The sequence below is a fragment of the Trachypithecus francoisi genome, unplaced genomic scaffold (genome assembly GCF_009764315.1).
Source record: "Trachypithecus francoisi isolate TF-2019V2 unplaced genomic scaffold, Tfra_2.0 Lachesis_group5, whole genome shotgun sequence".
NCBI classification, from domain to species: Eukaryota; Metazoa; Chordata; class Mammalia; order Primates; family Cercopithecidae; genus Trachypithecus; species Trachypithecus francoisi.
Genome location: NW_022681470.1, coordinates 147,004,745 through 147,022,840, shown reverse-complemented (window position 1 = coordinate 147,022,840; position 18,096 = coordinate 147,004,745). Strand labels below are relative to the sequence as shown.

Sequence of the window (18,096 nt, the reverse complement as noted above, 5' to 3'; positions counted from 1 at the left end):
CCACGCGGGACAGCGCGATGACGTCACGGATGCGGACCCCGCCCCCACGTAGGCCTCAGCCCTACGGACCCCGCGTCAAGCCCCCGCTCGCCCTGCGAGGCCCAGGCCGGCCGCTCGTCTCCACATCCTGGCCGGACAAGGGGCTGTTCCGTGGGGAAACTGAGTCTGGAGTTCCAAAGCCCGTCCCAGGGGATGACGCGGGCGGGGCGTCCGAGCTGCGGGGAGAGGGCGGGTCCGCCTCGGGCTGGAATCAGTTCGCCCAGACGCCAGTGTCCCCGCCGGGCGGGACAGTCACGCGTGTTCGCGTCGCTCCCGTCACTCAGGCGGCAGGGGTGGGTCCTAGGGAACTAGCCAATCAGGACGAGCAGGGGCGGGGCTGAGACAACTACCCAATCAGGGACGCCCAATCGGAATCCGGGACCTTCCCAATTACAGCACAAGGGGACGGACCGGGGAGTTCTCCAATCAGAGTCGCTGACGTTGGCAGCACTGTCCAATCAGAGGTGCGGCTCCCCAAGCTCTGTCCAATCAGTCCCCTGGGACGGGACGTCTCCGGCCTCCTAGCCTTGAGTGTCCCGCCAGCCCCTAGCGGTCCCAGGCGTCCCTGTTCTTGTCTTGCTCACCTGCGCCGGTAGCGGAGAAATCGCCCCGGGACATGGTGAGTGCGGCGCGGGAGACTATCCCGGTGCGGGGCGGCAGGAAGCGGCGACCGCCCGAGACCGCGGCTAGGGGGAGCTGAGGGACGGGCGGGGCGTCCCCGGCGAGGGCGGCGCAGGACAAGCGCCTGGGCCCCGGGGGTCCCGCCTGGCCCCGCCTCCCGCGCTGAGGCCGCGGCTAGAGCGCTCCAAGCTCCGGGTTCCTGCCCGCCTCTGGCCCCGAGGCTGCAGAGCGGAGAGCGGGGAGCGGCGCCCGGAGCCCGACACCCTCCCAGTCGTCCCGGGGCTCCCGCGTCCCTGCGCTCCCGACCCCCACGCCCCGCCCGGGGCCGCGGCGCCTCTGACCTTTTGGCTGCGGCTTTGGGACGCCCGGGTCGCGGGAGGCAGAGTCGCCCGAGACCCCGCGGTGCGGTCCTTAGCTTCCCCGGGACCCGCCCTGGGGCCTACGCCGCGGGGCCTCCTACTCCGCGGAGCCTCCTCCTCCGCGGGGCCTCCTGGGGTGCGGGTCCCTGGTCGGTGCCGCCTCCGCCCGCGCTCCCGCGGCTCAGCTCCTGGGAGACCCCGCACCCCCAGCTGCGGTCTCTGGGGGACCCCGGGCTCCTCCCGGGACATCCCAGGAGCGGTGGGGACCTCCGCGGAGCCGCCGGGGGCGGGCTGGGGGCGTCTCTGGAGCCCCAACCTGCAAAGGCAGCCCCTGGGGCCTGGGGCCCGCGAGGTTTTCTCCCCTGAGTTCCGGTTTTCCTTCTTGGGGGCTTCTTGTCTCCTCTGACCCCAAGATGCCTGGGGTAGGTAAGGGGGAAAAAAACAAGGGTTCCTAGTCCCTGGGTTCTGATACACAAGGAATTAAGAGTAACTGAAGAGACTAGAGAAACAAGGGAGAGCGAGGACCCCAAAAGCAAACGCACGCAGCCCCACAGCGGGGCCGCCCGGGAGGCTGGTGCATTAGTGTCCTCGGACTGCTGTAGCAACTGACTGCAGATGAGGGGGCTAAAACCACGGAAATATATTCTTTCACGGTTCCCTGGAAACTGGATTTCAGGAAGTTTCTCAGGTCAGTTTTGAGTACTAGCAATGGGATTCCTTGCTGAGGGAACACCTGAATTGGGGGTGGGAGGGCGTCCCTCGTGGTAGCCTGGCCAGACTTGACCCCTCCCTGGGTTTGTCGCTGTGAAAAGATTTTCACTTTTTCGAGTCTCAGTTTTTAGTAAGTGAAACGTACATTTAATTAATAGAAGTTGGAAGATAAAATATTTCCAGGCCGGGCGCGGTGACTCACGCCTGTAATCCCAGCACTTTGGGAGGCCGAGGTGAGCAGATTAGTTGAGATGAGGAGTTGGGGACCAGCCTGGCCAACATGGAGAAACCCCATCTCTACTAGAAATACAAAACTAAACTGAGCGTGGTGGCGGGCGCCTGTAGTCCCAGCTACTCGGGAGGCTAGGGCAGGAGAATGGCGTGAACCCATTCTGGAGGCAGAGCTTGCAGTGAGCCAGAAACGCTCCATTGCACTCCAGCCTGGGCGGCAGAGCAAGACTCCGTCTCAAAAAATAATAATAATTCCAACGGGTGAGTTTCAGGAAAAAAATTAAAATGTTCGTCTTACATTCCGTTTGTTAAACATTCCCTGAAGTGTGTGTAGTAAATTTCTCCGATCTAGGCCGGGCGCGGTGGCTCAAGCCTGTAATCCCAGCACTTTGGGAGGCCGAGACGGGCGGATCACGAGGTCAGGAGATCGAGACCATCCTGGCTAATACGGTGAAACCCTGTCTCTACTTAAAAATACAAAAAAAAAACTAGCCGGGCGAGGTGGCGGGCGCCTGTAGTCCCAGCTACTCGGGAGGCTGAGGCAGGAGAATGGCATAAACCCGGGAGGCGGAGCTTGCAGTGAGCTGAGATCCGGCCACTGCACTCCAGCCTAGGCGACAGAGCGAGACTCCGTCTCAAAAAAAAAAAAAAAAAAAAAAAATTTCTCCGATCTGTTACTTTCTTTTTTCTTTTATTACTATTATTTTTTTGAGAGCTCTGTTGCCCATGCTGTAGTGCAGTGTTGCAATCACAGCTCACTGCAGCCTCCACCTCCTGGGCTCAAGCAGTCTTCCTGCGTCAGCCTCCTGAACACAGGGACTCCAGGTGTGTACCACCATGCCTGCCTAAGTTTTTGTATTTTTTTGTTTTTAGGGATGGGGGCTCACTTTGTTGCCCAGGCTGGTCTCGAACTCCTGAGCTCAGGTGGTTCTCCCGCCTCAACCAGCCTTGTTCTTTTCTTTTGAATGACAACAAATAGGATTCCAGGGCCTAGACTTCAAAATGTTACTGGGGAGAAGAATCTCAGAGAAATAGAGAAAATCTCCTTTTCACCATAGGTGCAGAAAAATGAATACATTGCCATGAAACATATTGCAGATAAATTATAAAAATTTACGAAAATGTCAGTTATTCTCCTTGACATGGTAGAGAATTTTTGACAGTGGATGATTCTGTTCTGCTTCCAATACTGTAGTACCCTTTCCTTAATTCTATAATACATTTTTTGTGTTCCTGAAATAGGTAGAATACAAGAGATTTTTCTTTCTTTTTTTTTTTGAGACAGAGTCTCGCTCTGTCGCCCAGGCTGGAGTGCAGTGGCCGGATCTCAGCTCACTGCAAGCTCCGCCTCCCAGGTTCAGGCCATTCTCCTGCCTCAGCCTCCCGAGTAGCTGGGACTACAGGCACCCGCCACCTCGCCCGGCTAGTTTTTTGTATTTTTTAGTAGAGACGGGGTTTCACCGTGTTAGCCAGGATGGTCTCGATCTCCTGACCTCGTGATCCACCCATCTCAGCCTCCCAAAGTGCTGGGATTACAGGCTTGAGCCACCGGGCCCGGCCAAGATTTTTCTTGTTTAGATGACGATTTGTCCCGGCTCCATATATTCAAGTGTTCATCGTCTGTAATGCCGGCCCTGGCACTGATGAGATTTCCCCAAACACAGAGGCTGCCTCAGGGCTGTGTTCCTTTACTTTGTTTTTGTTTTTGTTTTGTTTTGTTTTGTTTTGAGACAGGGTCTCACTCTATTGCCCAAGCTGTAGTGCAGTGGTGCTGTCTCAGCTCACTGCAATCTCTGCCTCCTGGGTTCAAGCGATTCTCCTGCCTCAGCCTCTCAGGTAGCTGGGGCTACAGGCACCTGCCACCAGGACTGCCTAATTTTTCTTCCTTTTCTTTTCTTTCTTTCCTTTCTCGCTCTTTCTTTCCTCTCTCTGTCTCTCTCTCTCTTTTTTTTTTTTTTAGAGGGAGTTGCGCCCTTTTCGCCCAGGCTGGAGTGCAATGGCAGGAACTTGGCTCACTGCATCCTCTGCCTCCTGGGTTCAAGCAGTTCTCCTGCCTCAGCCTCCCGAGTAGCTGGGATTATAGGCGCCTGCCACCATGCCCGGCTAATTTTTGTGTTTTTAGTAGAGACGAGGTTTCACCGTATTGGCCAGGCTGGTCTCGAACTCCTGACCTTGTGATTCGCCTACCTCAGCCTCCCAAAGTGCTGGGATTACAGGCAGGAGCCACCGCGCCTGGCCATTTTTATGTATTTCTAATAGATACAGGGTTTCGCCATGTTGGCCAGGCTGGTCTCGAACTCCTGACCTCAGGTGGTCTGCCCGCCTCAGCCTTCCAGAGTGCTGGGATTATAGGTGTGAACCACCATGCCCTCAACCACGGTGTTTTAAAATCGGCAGCTGGTCACAGAGGTACCCTGTGCCTGGCTGTGCCAAGATTTCAGACACTCAGGAGGAAAGCAGATCTTTAGGGTCAACACATTGTTGCATAAACAGTTTCAGCACAGTAAGCAACTCCTGTATCGGGGCCAACTTTGCAGGCAGGACTTTCTTTTTTTTTTTTTCTTGAGACGGAGTCTCGCTCTGTCGCCCAGGCTGGAGTGCAGTGGCCGGATCTCAGCTCACTGCAAGCTCCGCCTCCCGGGTTCCCGCCATTCTCCTGCCTCAGCCTCCAGAGTAGCTGGGACTACAGGCGCCGCCACCTCGCCCGGCTAGTTTTTTGTATTTTTTAGTGGAGACGGGGTTTCACCGTGTTAGCCAGGATGGTCTCGATCTCCTGACCTCGTGATCCGCCCGTCTCGGCCTCCCAAAGTGCTGGGATTACAGGCGTGAGCCACCGCGCCCGGCCGCAGGCAGGACTTTCTAAGGTTAGGGGCCCTCAGGTCTTTGGGTTGGCACTTCCTGCAGTCCACCCCCTAGGCCACTGGACAGGGGTCTTTTACCCCAGAATTATGGGAGGACCCTGTGAAGCAGGATGAGACCACACTGCAGTGCTGATATTTCACTTGTGCTCTTTAGGGCTCCTGGACTTAGCCAGTTAAGGTAAATTCCATTGGCTGCATTGGCTGCAATGGAATTATTATTATTATTATTATTTTTTTTTTTTTTGAGACGGAGTCTCTCTCTGTCACCCGGGCTGGAGTGCAGCGGTGCGATCTCAGCTCACTGCACTCTCTGCCTCCTGGGTTCACGCCATTCTCCTGCCTCAGCCTTCTGAGCAGCTGGGACTATAGGCGCCCGCCACCATGCCCAGCTAATTTTTTGTATTTTTAGTAGAGACGGGGTTTCACTGTGTTAGCCAGGATGGTCTCGATCTGCTGACCTCATGATCGCCCGCCTCGGCCTCCCAAAGTGCTGGGATTACAGGCGTGAGCCACCGCACCCGGCCAGAATTATTACTTTCCTAATTTCCATTTTTATTTCAGATTCAGGGGGCACATGTGCAGGTTACAAGGGAATATTGTATGATGCTGACATTTGGGCTTCCATTGAGCTTGTCACCCAGATAGTGGACATCGTAGCCATGAGGAAGTTTGTCAGCCCTTTCCCCCTTGTCCCTCCATTTGGAATTCCCAGCGTCTATTGTTTCCAGTTTTATGTCCACGTGTACCCAAGTTTGACTTCCCACTTATAAGAACGAACATCCGTATTTGGTTTTCTGTTTCTGCATCAGTTTGCTGAGGATAATGGCCTCCAGCTGCGTCCATGTTGCTGCAAAGGTCGTGATTTCATTCTTTTTTTGTGGCTGTGTCGTATTCCATGGTGTACCTGGACCACATTTTCTTCAGTCCGCTGTCTGTGGTCACCTAGGTTGACTCCATACCTTTGCTACTGTGAAACTGCTGCAGTAAACACACAAATGATGTGTTTCTTGGCGGAATGATTTCTTTTCCTTTGGGTAGACGCCCAGTAGTGGGACTGCTGGACTGTTTTTAGTTCTTTGAGAAATCTCCACACTGTTTTTCTTTTTTTTTTTTTTTTTGAGACGGAGTCTGGCTCTGTCGCCCAGGCTGGAGTGTGGTGGCCGGATCTCAGCTCACTGCAAGCTCCGCCTCCCAGGTTTACGCCTGGGAAGCACGTTGTTTGCAGTGGTTGGGACACCCCAAGCAGGACGTAACACCGGCCAGGCAGTCGGGTTAGCAGGGCCCCCAGCGTGACCTCCCACTGTGGGCCTCCTGTCCTAGGGTTCTCAGTGTAAACAGATCACTCAGTTTAGTCCTCAGTTTCAGAGGCTCTGCCCGAGGCATCGTTTTCAAGCAGTTTTGCGTGTCTGTGACACCAGTTCATTCACCTCTCCAGTATGCACGACATCCGGAGGTGTCCTTTGTGGAAAGTTCGGGAACTGGGGCCACTTGCTGCTGTCTCAGGACTGTTGTGTGTGATCGGAGGCTTAGCAGCCAACCTGAATCCAGGGCACTCACAGCCGCGTGCGACATTTCCTTCAGGAAGAGGGAACGCTTCGGTCACAGCTCCGAAAAGAGCAGCTTGATTTCAGACAGTGCCATGCAGGGTCAAGCGAGTCCTTCACTGTGGGCAGCTGCGAGTGAGCCAGACAGACCAGCGCACACCCCGATGTTTCTCGTAGTTCACTGCCTTACCCGGGAGTGTCTAGCTCTGCCGTGTTTTCTGAATTAGAGGAGTGTTCACTGAGTCTAGCCCCTGCTGTCAGGCCAGCATAGTGAAGGCTGAGGTAGCAGCGCACATAGTGAGGATGAATTAGCAGTGGGCAGTGTTAGGTTTTAGCTTAGAGTCAAGTCCAGGCCGTTGGGATCTGAGGTCAGAATTCTATAAAACACTGAAGGCTTCTCTTCTGCAGCAGTAAAGCCTAGGTATTGCTGGATTGGACAGCGGTGTTCCAAAATCAAGTTGCAAGAGTTTCCTAAGCCCTTTTGGTCTCCTGAGTCTTAAAGTCCAAATTGATTCAGTTAAAAATATGCACATCTGGCTTGAAAACCATCAACTCTTAAGGTCGTCAGAAATAGGTTTTCATAAAAGCACATTAACAAACTAAAAACTACTACTTAAGGTTCCAAAAGTACATCCCCACTTAGAGATTGCCTCTCTCTTCATTTGTTTCCCTTTTCCCTGAACCTCCAATAGGAAAAATGATAGTAAAAATCAGTTGTGGACCAGACGCGGTGGCTCACGCCTGTAATCCCAGCACTTTGGGAGGCTGAGATGGGCGGATCACGAGGTCAGGAGATGGAGACCATCTTGGGTAACATGGTGAAACCCCGTCGCTACTAAAAAATACAAAAAATTAGCCAGGCGAGGTGGTGGGCGCCTGTAGTCCCAGCTACTCGGGAGGCTGAGTCAGGACAATGGCGTGAACCCGGGAGGTGGAGCCTGCAGTGAGCCGAAATTGTGCCACTGCACTCCAGCCTGGGAGACAGAGCGAGACTACGTCTCAAAAAAAAAAAAAAAAAAAAAAATCAGTTGTGGAGACCTGATCTTATTTCTAATACTTAGAGTTTAAATTCCAGTCCATGCACTAGGGGCAAAAAGCAAGAACGTTGTGTCTGTCACTTAAAAAACAAACAAAACTGATTGAGATGATCCCTGTATTGTTTTTAAAATGACAAAAGACTTTTTTTTTTTTTTTTTTTGCCATTTTCTCTCATTTTTATCACACGCCGATGCAGTGGTATTCTTTGTCTCTTGGAGCTTCTGGTAGCCCCAGGTGTTCCTTTGCTTGTGGCACCATAATTCCAGTGTCTCCCTCCATCTTCACATGGCCACCTTCCGTGTGTGTTTCTGTTTTCATGTGGCATTTTCCTCTTAGAAAGACACTGGGGCCCATTGGATTAGATGGTGTCATTTTTTTTTTTTTTTTTTTTTGAGACGGAGTCTCGCTCTGTCGCCCAGGCTAGAGTGCTATGGCGCGATCTCGGCTCACTGCAAGCTCCGCCTCCCGGGTTTACGCCATTCTCCTGCCTCAGCCTCCCGAGTATCTGGGACTACAGGCGCCCACCACCTCGCCCGGCTAGTTTTTTGTGTGTTTTTTTTTTTTTTTTTTAGTAGAGATGGGGTTTCACCGTGTTACCCAGGATGGTCTCGATCTCCTGACCTCGTGATTCACCCATCTCAGCCTCCCAAAGTGCTGGAATTACAGGCTTGAGCCACCGCGCCCGGCCAATGGTGTCATTTTAATTGATTATCTCTGTAAGGGCCCTGTTTACAGATAAGGTTATCGTCACAGCTACCAGGAATTAGGACATGGACATACCTTTCTGGGGACCACTTCACAACAAACCGCTGGCAGTTCAGCATTTACAGGGATAGCATTGTGCTAGCAGGGAAGACCGTGGCTGGTCAGGAGGTAAACCAGGGGGAAGCAGGGAACACTCCAGCCTTTTTTTAACCAGCAGCAGGTTTTTTAAAAAGCCTGGAGTGGCCGGGCATGGTGGCTCACGCCTGTAATCCCAGCAGTTTGGGAGGCTGAGGCGGGCAGATCACGAGGTCAGGAGATGGAGACCATCCTGGCTAACACGGTGAAACCCCGTCTCTACTAAAAATACAAAAAATTAGCCGGGCATGATGGCGGGCACCTGTAGTCCCAGCCACTCGGGAAGCTGAGGCAGGAGAATGGCGTAAACCCGGGAGGTGGAGCTTGCAGTGAGCCGAGATCGCACCACTGCACTCCAGCCTGGGCAACAGAGCAAAACTCCGTCTCAGGAAAAAAAAAAAAAAAAAAGCCTGGACTGTCCCCTGCTTCCCCAGAGTTTACCTAAAATTCCGTTCCAGCCTTGGAATTGACTTAACTTTCTTTCCCTCCCAGTGCAACACGAACTTTTACCATTTTCCTCGCCCAAAGCTTACCTTTCAGAACATGGGGGCCCTTTCTCCTATCCGGAGGAGAGAACCAAAACCAAAGGCTGTTCTTTGTTTTCTTGTCTCACAGCCTGCATGGCCAAAAGCAGCCAGGACATCCAGCAGGCCCACCCTGCTGGAGCTGGGTCTGTCATTTTCTCCCTCCGTCAACCGTTAACTCTCAGAGCAGACAGCTCAGCTGCTGTCTCACCATGAATAGGCTCCATACGCCACGCAGGCACCGGAGGCTCACCATCCCTTACGCCTTCATCCGTCCTTTTCCCAAACAGTGCTTTTGCCATATTTCAGTGAGTCAGGCTCATTCTAGCAAATCCCACCTCCGATGCCAACGGTGTCAGCGTCCCCAGGACCACCCCGCACCCTGCTAGCAGGATTCACAGGGCTCCACATACAGTCATACTGATGACTATGATTTGATACAACAGAAGGACACACAGCAAAATCAGCACTGGGAAAAGGCACATGGGGAGAAGTGCAGAAGAAACCCGATGAAGCTTTTCAGAGTCCTTTCCCAGTGGATGCAGAATGCACCTCATTCCCCCAGCAATGAGTTGTGACAACACCTGTGAAATGTCCACCAAAGAAGCTCATTGGAGACTCGGTGCCCAGGAGTTTTTTTAGATGAAGTCTTACTCGGTTGCCCAGGCTGGAGTGCAGTGGCACAATCTTGGCTCACTGCAACCTCCACCTCCCTGGTTTGAGCTGTTCTCATGCCGCAACCTCCCAAATAGCTGGGATTACAGGCACGCGCCACCACGCCTGGCTAATTTTGTATTTTTAGTAGAGACGGGGTTTCACCATGTTGGCCAGGCTGGTCTCAAACTCCTGACCTCAAGTGATCCCTGCCTCAGCCTCCCAAAGTGCTGGGGTGACAAGTGGGAGCCACTGTGTCTGGCCAGTGTCCAGGATTTTAATTGCTGGCTCATCACATAAGCATCCCCTGCCTGGTGTGTACACAGATTCCATTTCCAGAAGGAAAGCAGTTGTCCAGCATTAACAGTGGTGTTTGCATTATGAGTAATCTGAATTAGGGTGGTGCGAACCTTCCCAAAACCCAGGTTCCCAGACACCAGCTAAGGGCAACGTTGCCAGAAAGCCTTCTTAAAGTCTAAGGCCCGCAATGTCAACTTCTTTCTGCATGATGGGAACTTTATTATTAAAATACACTGCAAATACACTGTACTGCAAGCAATTAAGGCTGACCCAGGGAGCTCACATTATCCTGTGCCAGTATGAGGGTCCCATAGGTACTCTGCTGCTCTGTGAATAGGGATGTTCTAGCATCAGAATTGCTGCGTGACAGTCTTTTGTCTCCTGCTGATAGATGGTAAGTAACGAGTTGATCTTTCTCAGAAAGCAGGTTTGAAGGAACTGGGCATCTTGGGGTTTCCATGCACCTGTGCCCAATATGCAATATGGAAATGAGAAATTGAGAATGCAGCCTCTAGAGTGATATGTGAGGAATCGCTTCCTCCTGGAACTTTTTATTTGTCTTTTTATTTTTTTTTCCTCCTGGAATTTTTGAGACACAGAATTTTCTAGGAAGGCATTATTGAGTCCTTTATATCTTTTATAACCATGGAAAATTTGTAATCAAATGGTTTGGACTTCAGTTAACTCCTTTGCAAAGTGGAACTCTTAACCTTATCCTTAAGGTTAGCAAGAATACTTTTTTTTTTTTCTGAGACTGAGTGCTGCTCTATCACCTAAGCTGGAGTGCAGTGGCATGATCTCAGCGCACTGCAACCTCTGCCTCCCAGGTTCAAGCAATTCTCGTGCCTCAGCCTCCCAAGTAGCTGAGGCTACAGGCATGCACCACCATGCCCCGCTAATTTTTTTTTTTTAATTTTTAGTAGAGACGGGGTTTCACCATGTTGGCCAGGCTGGTTTTGAACTCCTGACCTCAAATGATCTGCCCACCTTGGCCTCCCAAAGTACTAGGATGACAGGCGTGAGCCATCACACCCAGCCCAAGAATACTTTTTTTGGCTCTGGTGAGAAGAACTGTTTTGACGGTGTGTACACCTCACTGTGTGCATACATATTGAGTGTGCCTGTGTGTATGAGAGAGAGCGAGCATGCGAGAGAGACAGAACCCAGAATTAATTGTTGGGCTTCCGTCACTGAGGCCCCAAGTATAGGGACTGTGTGGAGGTCCTCATTCTCATGTCTTTTTCGTCTTTCCTAAGGTCTGATTTCTCAATAACTTCTAGTTTCCAAGTTAAAATTAATACTTCTCGCCGGGCGCGGTGGCTCAAGCCTGTAATCCCAGCACTTTGGGAGGCCGAGGCGGGCGGATCACGAGGTCAGGAGATCGTAGACCCTCCTGGCTAACATGGTGAAACCCCGTCTCTACTAAAAAATACAAAAAAGTAGCCAGGCGCAGTGGTGGGCGCCTGTAGTCCCAGCTACTCGGAGGCTGAGGCGGGAGAATGGCGGGAACCCGGGAGGCGGAGCTTGCAGTGAGCTGAGATCCGGCCACTGCACTCCAGCCTGGGCGACACAGCGAGACTCCGTCTCAAAAAAAAAAAAAAAATTAATACTTCTCAAAAGAATGTTTTCATTCAGCCAGTTGGACCTGGAGTTCTTTAAGACACTATGGCTACCTGGCCTTATTGCCACTTGGGTCCTGTCAGGCCCCTTGGCCTGATGTTTGGTGAAGGAAACAGAAGAGAATGTTCCCAGTCCTTCCGTGTTTTTATCCCATAAAACTTCATTCAGTTTTGACCCTGTGCTTTGTGTGGTGCAGAATGATGATGTGTGCAGCAGGGGAGGAGCTGAAACGGTTTGGGTGACAAGGGACTGATGGTCTTAAAATACAAGTATTTGTTTTATTTGTATAGCATTTGTTTGATATCTCCAATGTGGTCTGAATGCTTTTGATAGAGAGTAATGTCTTCCGTTGGTCACAGTAAAAGTATAGAGATAAATTCAGTGTGTTAATGGTCCTGTGAAATCTATGAGGAAGTGAGTATAGAGTAGACAGAAGGAAGAGGGGTGACAGCTGAGTCACAGGGTAGATGTCAGGGACCACAGAATCTTTTTTGAACTGCATACGATATAAGTACAATGCTCCTGGGCTCGCGGTCTCAACCATCCTCCCATAAATATGTTGAATGTTTTAGGACTCGGTGGTCTTTGAGGATGTGGCTGTGGACTTCACCCTGGAGGAATGGGCTTTGCTGGATTCTGCTCAGAGGGACCTGTACAGAGATGTGATGCTGGAGACCTTTCAGAACCTGGCCTCAGTAGGTAAGGATGACATCATTCCTTCCTTCACGTAGTTACTTAGAGAACAAGTATTTCTTACACATCAGACCTGTTCCAGGGCTTGGAGTGTGGAAAGGGAATACATTGGTAAATAAGACAGACATAGTCACAGCTGTCATAGAGCTAGAATGTAATGGTTTTCCATGAGAATGAGAATCGGTATTTCAGCTTTTTCTTTTTGTAAGGAAAGCTCCCTTCATGTCGTCATTATGGATATAGCTTTGAGAGGCCTCGTGAAGTTTGTTTTTGCAAGCCAGTGAAAATTTGATTTTTTTGTTTGTTTGTTGTTGTTGTTGAGATGGAGTCTCGCTCTATCGCCCAGGCTGGAGAGCAGTGGTGCAATCTCGACTCACTGCAACCTCTGCCTCCCGGGTTCAAGCAGTTATCTGCCTCAGCCACCCAAGTAGCTGGGATTACAGGCGAGCGCCACCATGCCCAGCCAATTTTTGTTTTTTTTTTTCTTTTTTTTTTTTTTTTGAGGCGGAGTCTCGCTCTGTCGCCCGGACTGGAGTGCAGTGGCCAGATCTCAGCTCACTGCAAGCTCCGCCTCCCGGGTTTACGCCATTCTCCTGCCTCAGCCTCCCGAGTAGCTGGGACTACAGGCGCCCGCCACCTCGCCCGGCTAGTTTTTTTTTTGTATTTTTAGTAGAGACGGGGTTTCACCGTGTCGGCCAGGCTGGTCTTGAACTCCTGACGTCGTGATCTACCCGCCTTGGCCTCCCAAAGTGCTGGGATTACAGGTGTGAGCCACCGCATCTGGCTGTGATTATTTTTTTAAAATAATTTTTTTTGCTTACCAATACTATGTTTATTGAGTTGCTTACCATTTTGACCATTTTGTGTTTGATGAAGTCCTGAGATAGCTAAACTCCTCAGTGTAATTTTCAGCTAACAGGTGCCTTCTTATGATTTGTTGACTTTTTGGTTTCAGATGATGAAACTCAATTTAAGGCCAGTGGATCAGTTTCTCAGCAGGATATTTATGGAGAAAAAATACCCAAGGAATCTAAAATAGCTGCATTCACCAGAAATGTTTCCTGGGCCTCTGTTTTAGGAAAAATTTGGGACAGTCTTAGCATTGAAGATCAGCCCACAAAACGGGGGAGAAATCTCAGGTGAGTTGCACTCACATGGGAACACAGTATTTCAGGAGATAATCTTAGTCTGTCATTAAACTTTAAAAAAGCAAGTCAACAGAAAACTCATATAAGCCTAGCTCCAAATTTAATACACAGAATTTTTACAAAAAATATTTGTTTAAATGTGACATAGACAGCAAGTGACATTAGAAACATAATTCAGATGGAAATCGAGAAACCCTGGGCCAGGCATGGTGGCTCACACCTATAATCCTAGCACTTTGGGAGACTGAGGTGGGCAGATCACTTGAGGCCAGGAGTTCGAGACCAGCCTGGCGAATGTGGTGAAACCCTGTCTCTACTAAATATACAAAAGTTAGCAGGGCATGGTGCTGCAGGCCTATAATCCCAGCTGCTTAGGAGGCTGAGGCAGAATTGCATGAACCCAGGAGGCAGAGGTTGCAGTGAGCTGAGACTGTGCCACTGCACTCTAGCCTGCGTAACAGAGTGAGACTCTGTCTCAAAAAAAAAAAAGAAAAGAAAAGAAAATAGCCGGGCGCGGTGGCTCAAGCCTGTAATCCCAGCACTTTGGGAGGCCGAGGCGGGCGGATCACGAAGGTCAGGAGATCGAGACCATCCTCGCTAACACGGTGAAACCCCGTCTCTACTAAAAAAATACAAAAAAAACTAGCCGGGCGAGGTGGCGGGCGCCTGTAGTCCCAGCTACTCTGGAGGCTGAGGCAGGAGAATGGCGTAAACCCGGGAGGCGGAGCTTGCAGTGAGCTGAGATCTGGCCACTGCACTCCAGCCTGGGTGGCAGAGCGAGACTCCGTCTCAAAAAAACAAACAAACAAACAAGAAAAGAAAATAAACCCTATACATAAGAAACACCACTTTAATAATGGCAGAGGTCAGACCATCTTCCAGGGCATTCAGTTTATTTCATTTTCAGACAATTCACATAGGGTGAAAAACCTATGCTTTCAGTGAAAATGGTTAAAATGCAATACTTCCTAATAAATACTAACAAATCAGTATTAAACCAATAACATGCTTCTCATTTTTAGTAGAAATCATGTGTTGGAGAGACTGTGTGAAAGTAACGATCAATGTGGAGAAGCCTTCAGCCAGATTCCACATCTTAATCTGTACAAGAAAATTCCACCTGGAGTAAAACAGTATGAATACAACACGTACGGAAAAGTCTCCATGCATCACCGCACATCCCTCAAGACTCCCATCACAGTTCACACTGGACACAAACTATATCAGTGCCAAGAATGTGGGCAGGCCTACAGTTGTCGTTCACACCTAAGAATGCATGTGAGAACCCACAATGGAGAGAGACCCTATGTGTGTAAATTATGTGGGAAAACCTTTCCTCGTACTTCCTCCCTCAATCGGCATGTAAGGATTCACACTGCTGAGAAAACCTACGAATGTAAACAATGTGGGAAAGCCTTCATTGATTTCTCAAGTCTTACTAGTCATCTCAGAAGTCACACCGGAGAGAAGCCATATAAGTGTAAGGAATGTGGGAAAGCTTTCAGTTACTCCTCAACGTTTCGAAGACACACAATAACACACACTGGCGAGAAGCCATATAAATGTCAGGAATGTGGGGAAGCCTTTAGTTATTCCTCAACTTTTCGAAGACATATGATTTCACACACTGGAGAGAAGCCACATAAATGTAAAGAATGTGGGGAAGCCTTCAGTTATTCTTCGACTTTTCGAAGACACATGATAACACACACTGGAGAGAAACCCTACGAATGCAAACAGTGTGGGAAAACCTTCATTTATCTCCAGTCCTTTCGAAGACATGAAAGGATTCACACTGGAGAGAAACCCTACGAATGCAAACAGTGTGGGAAAACCTTCATTTATCCCCAGTCCTTTCGAAGACATGAAAGGACTCATGGTGGAGAGAAACCCTATGAATGCAACCAGTGCGGGAAAGCATTCAGTCACCCCTCATCCTTTCGAGGACACATGAGAGTGCACACTGGAGAGAAACCCTATGAGTGCAAGCAATGTGGGAAAACTTTCAATTGGCCCATATCTTTACGAAAGCATATGAGGACACACGCTAGGGAGAAGCCCTATGAATGTAAGCAGTGTGGGAAAGCCTTCAGCTTGTCCGCTTGCTTTCGAGAACATGTGAGAATGCACCCTGAAGACAAAGCCTATGAATGCAAGCTATGTGGGAAAGCTTTCTATTGCCACATATCCTTACAAAAACATATGAGAAGGCATACCGCAGAGAAACTCTATGAATGCAAGCAGTGTGGGAAAGCTTTCAGCTGGCCTGAACTTTTGCAACAACATGTGAGAACACACACTGTAGAGAAGCCCTATGAATGTAAGGAATGTGGGAAGGTCTTCAAATGGCCGTCATCTTTACCAATACATATGAGACTGCACACTGGAGAGAAACCTTATCAATGTAAGCATTGCGGGAAAGCATTCAATTGTTCCTCATCCTTAAGACGACATGTGAGAATACACACTGCAGACAAACAGTATAAGTGTAATGTGGGACATCCTCCTACAAATGAATTCATGTGCAGTGCTTCAGAAAAGTCACACCAGGAGCGAGAGCTGATCAAAGTTGTCAATATGATGTTGCCTTTATGAGTTCCTTACCCTGAAAGTGGACACTTAAGGAGTGTGTCTGTAGTTCATTTGCAAGCAAACATTTAGGTGAAAAATAATTCTCCAAATACTCTTAGCTATTCTACATGAATTTTAACAGGTAGTTTCTTTTCTTACAATTCAGTAAATAAAACTTTCATCTTAGAGTGTTTTGGACTTAGGGATGAGTTGAAGTGCATTTTTAATACGCAAGTAGGTTCAAGTTTTATTTAATGTCTTAAGTTGTAACTGACCTAGTGCGGGAGGTATTGGATGTCACTTATCTATTATATTTTCCACCTTTGTTACTGGGAGTATTTTTATTGTTTGGCCAGAGGACCCTTATTCCATTTTCTTTTTTTTTTTTTTTGAGATGGAGTCTTGCTCTGTCGCCCAGGCTGAAGTGCAGTGGCCGGATCTCAGCTCACTGCAAGCTCTGCCTCTCCTGCCTCAACCTCCCGTTTAGCTGGGACTACAGGCGCCCGCCACCTCGCCCAGCTAGTTTTTTGTATTTTTTAGTAGAGACGGGGTTTCACCGTGTTCGCCAGGATGGTCTCGATCTCCTGACCTCGTGATCAGCCCGTCTCGGCCTCCCAAAGTGCTGGGATTACAGGCTTGAGCCACCGCGCCCGGCCCCTTACTCCATTTTCTAAGAAGTAGTTGGAAGAATTTTGTAATTATGCAAAGTTGTCTAAAGAGTATAGTCTCAAATGAATTGTAATTTTTAATGTTTGCCCTTTGCTGTTCGTCTTTGCTTGTGATTGTGAATTGGACAGTTCGCTTTGACTTGTGGTATGACAGAGAAATCCGGAGTTGCAGATAGTTCTTCTGCATTGTTATGTCAATGTGGGTAATGTTAGGAACTTCATTTGCTGGAATGCATTTCCTTTATGGTTCCATGTCCAAATTTACCAATAGCAATAGCTTGAATGGAATTTAGAATCAAGAAGTGAAGAAGTCATTGCTGAGCTTTTGAGGTCACATTAAATGAAAACAGATGCCTAGGGGCTTCATGAACATCAAACTTCAGCTTATTTTCCAGATTCTTGTTCCTGCCAATTAAGAATACCATCAAAAGAAACACTTAAGTGCTCGATTTCCACTGTGTCAGACGTGTAGCCTTCCACAGACATCTCCATGAACTTGGTATCAGGGCTATGCCTGTGTGGTCAGTCACCTACAGTCTGGATTTTTCTCAAAACCCTGCATGACCTCTTGACCACTAAGTCAGACTGTCTTGTTTGGCAATCTCTGAGCTTCTGATTCTCCCGTTCTGTAGATCTTAACATATTTGCATGGGGTCTAATTTATATAGTGAACACCTTGTTATCTTAATACTTCCAGTGGCTCTGTGATCCTGATTCCACCACGAAAGCCACAGTGTTGCAGCCAAAGAAGAAAAACAACACGGCCAGGCGCGGTGGCTCACGCCTATAATCCCAGCACTTTGGGAGGCCGAGATGGACAGATCACGAGGTCAGGAGATCGAGACCATTCTGGCTAACACGCAGAAACTTTGTCTCTACTAAAAATACAAAAAATTAGCCGGGCATGGTGGTGGGCACCTGTAATCCCAGCTACTCAGGAGGCTGAGGCAGAAGAATGGCATGAACCTGGGAGGTGGAGCTTGCAGTGAGCTGAGATCATGCCACTGCACTCCAGCCTGAGGCGACAGAGCAAGACTCTGTCTCAAAAAAACAAAAAACAAAAAACGAGACTTTGTACCCTATTGCATTTTTAAGTGTGCCGACCCAGTCCTATATGAGAACAAATACCTTCCTCATATATTAGATTTCAGGAGATTTCTGTTACTCGGAGCTAAATGCAGTTGCTTGATATAGATTAAATTATTAGGTTTGATTATGTGTCATTAAAAATAATGTGGATTTTGTTTCAAGGAAAACCTTCTGTAGATATTTCTTAGAAATACCCTATTTAGCTGGGCACAGCAGCTCATGCCTGTAATCCCTGCACTTTGGGAGGCTGAGGTGGACAGATCACTTGAGGTCAGGAGTTAACATGGTGAAAACCCATCTCTACTCAAAATACAAAAATTAGCCAGGCATGGTGGTGAGTGCCTGTAACCCCAGCTACTTGGGAGGCTGGGACAGAAGAATCGCTTGAACCCAGGAGGCGGAGGTTGCAGTGAGCCAAGATCGCACCACTACCCTCCAGCCTGGGAGACAGGGAAAGACTCCATCTCACAAGCAAAAAAAGAAAAAAATATCCTATTTACTGTGCTTTCAAATTAGTTGTTTAGAGACTATAGTAATTTCCCAGGGCTGCCATAACAAAGTACAGAAACTGGGTGACATAGGAAA

At 49.2% G+C, this 18,096-nt stretch overlaps 1 protein-coding gene across 6 annotated transcripts; it reads left to right on the top strand.

Annotated features, from left to right (window-relative positions):
• The first annotated feature begins 409 nt into the window (after positions 1–409).
• ZNF555 (zinc finger protein 555) lies at positions 410–16,121 on the top strand. Of its 6 annotated transcripts, none has more exons than XM_033196475.1 (4): positions 410–658; positions 11,915–12,041; positions 13,114–13,174; positions 14,209–16,121. In XM_033196475.1, the coding sequence occupies exons 1-4, from the start codon at positions 656–658 to the stop codon at positions 15,776–15,778; spliced, it is 1,761 nt and encodes a 586-aa protein (XP_033052366.1). In that variant the 5' UTR covers positions 410–655; the 3' UTR covers positions 15,779–16,121. The 6 variants fall into 6 exon arrangements, with proteins under 6 accessions (XP_033052366.1, XP_033052364.1, XP_033052365.1 ...); XM_033196473.1 differs by having other exon boundaries at positions 12,991–13,174; XM_033196474.1 differs by having other exon boundaries at positions 411–658; positions 14,206–16,121.
• The last annotated feature ends 1,975 nt before the right edge of the window (positions 16,122–18,096 follow it).

What these genes read in the sequence shown, in the direction of transcription:
- ZNF555 (XM_033196472.1), top strand. An exon ending in TCAGAACCTGGCCTCAGTAG is followed by an intron (nt 12,042 to 12,990) that starts GTAAGGATGACA and finishes TTTTGGTTTCAG; the next exon opens with ATGATGAAACTCAATTTAAG. An exon ending in AAACGGGGGAGAAATCTCAG is followed by an intron (nt 13,175 to 14,205) that starts GTGAGTTGCACT and finishes TCTCATTTTTAG; the next exon opens with TAGAAATCATGTGTTGGAGA.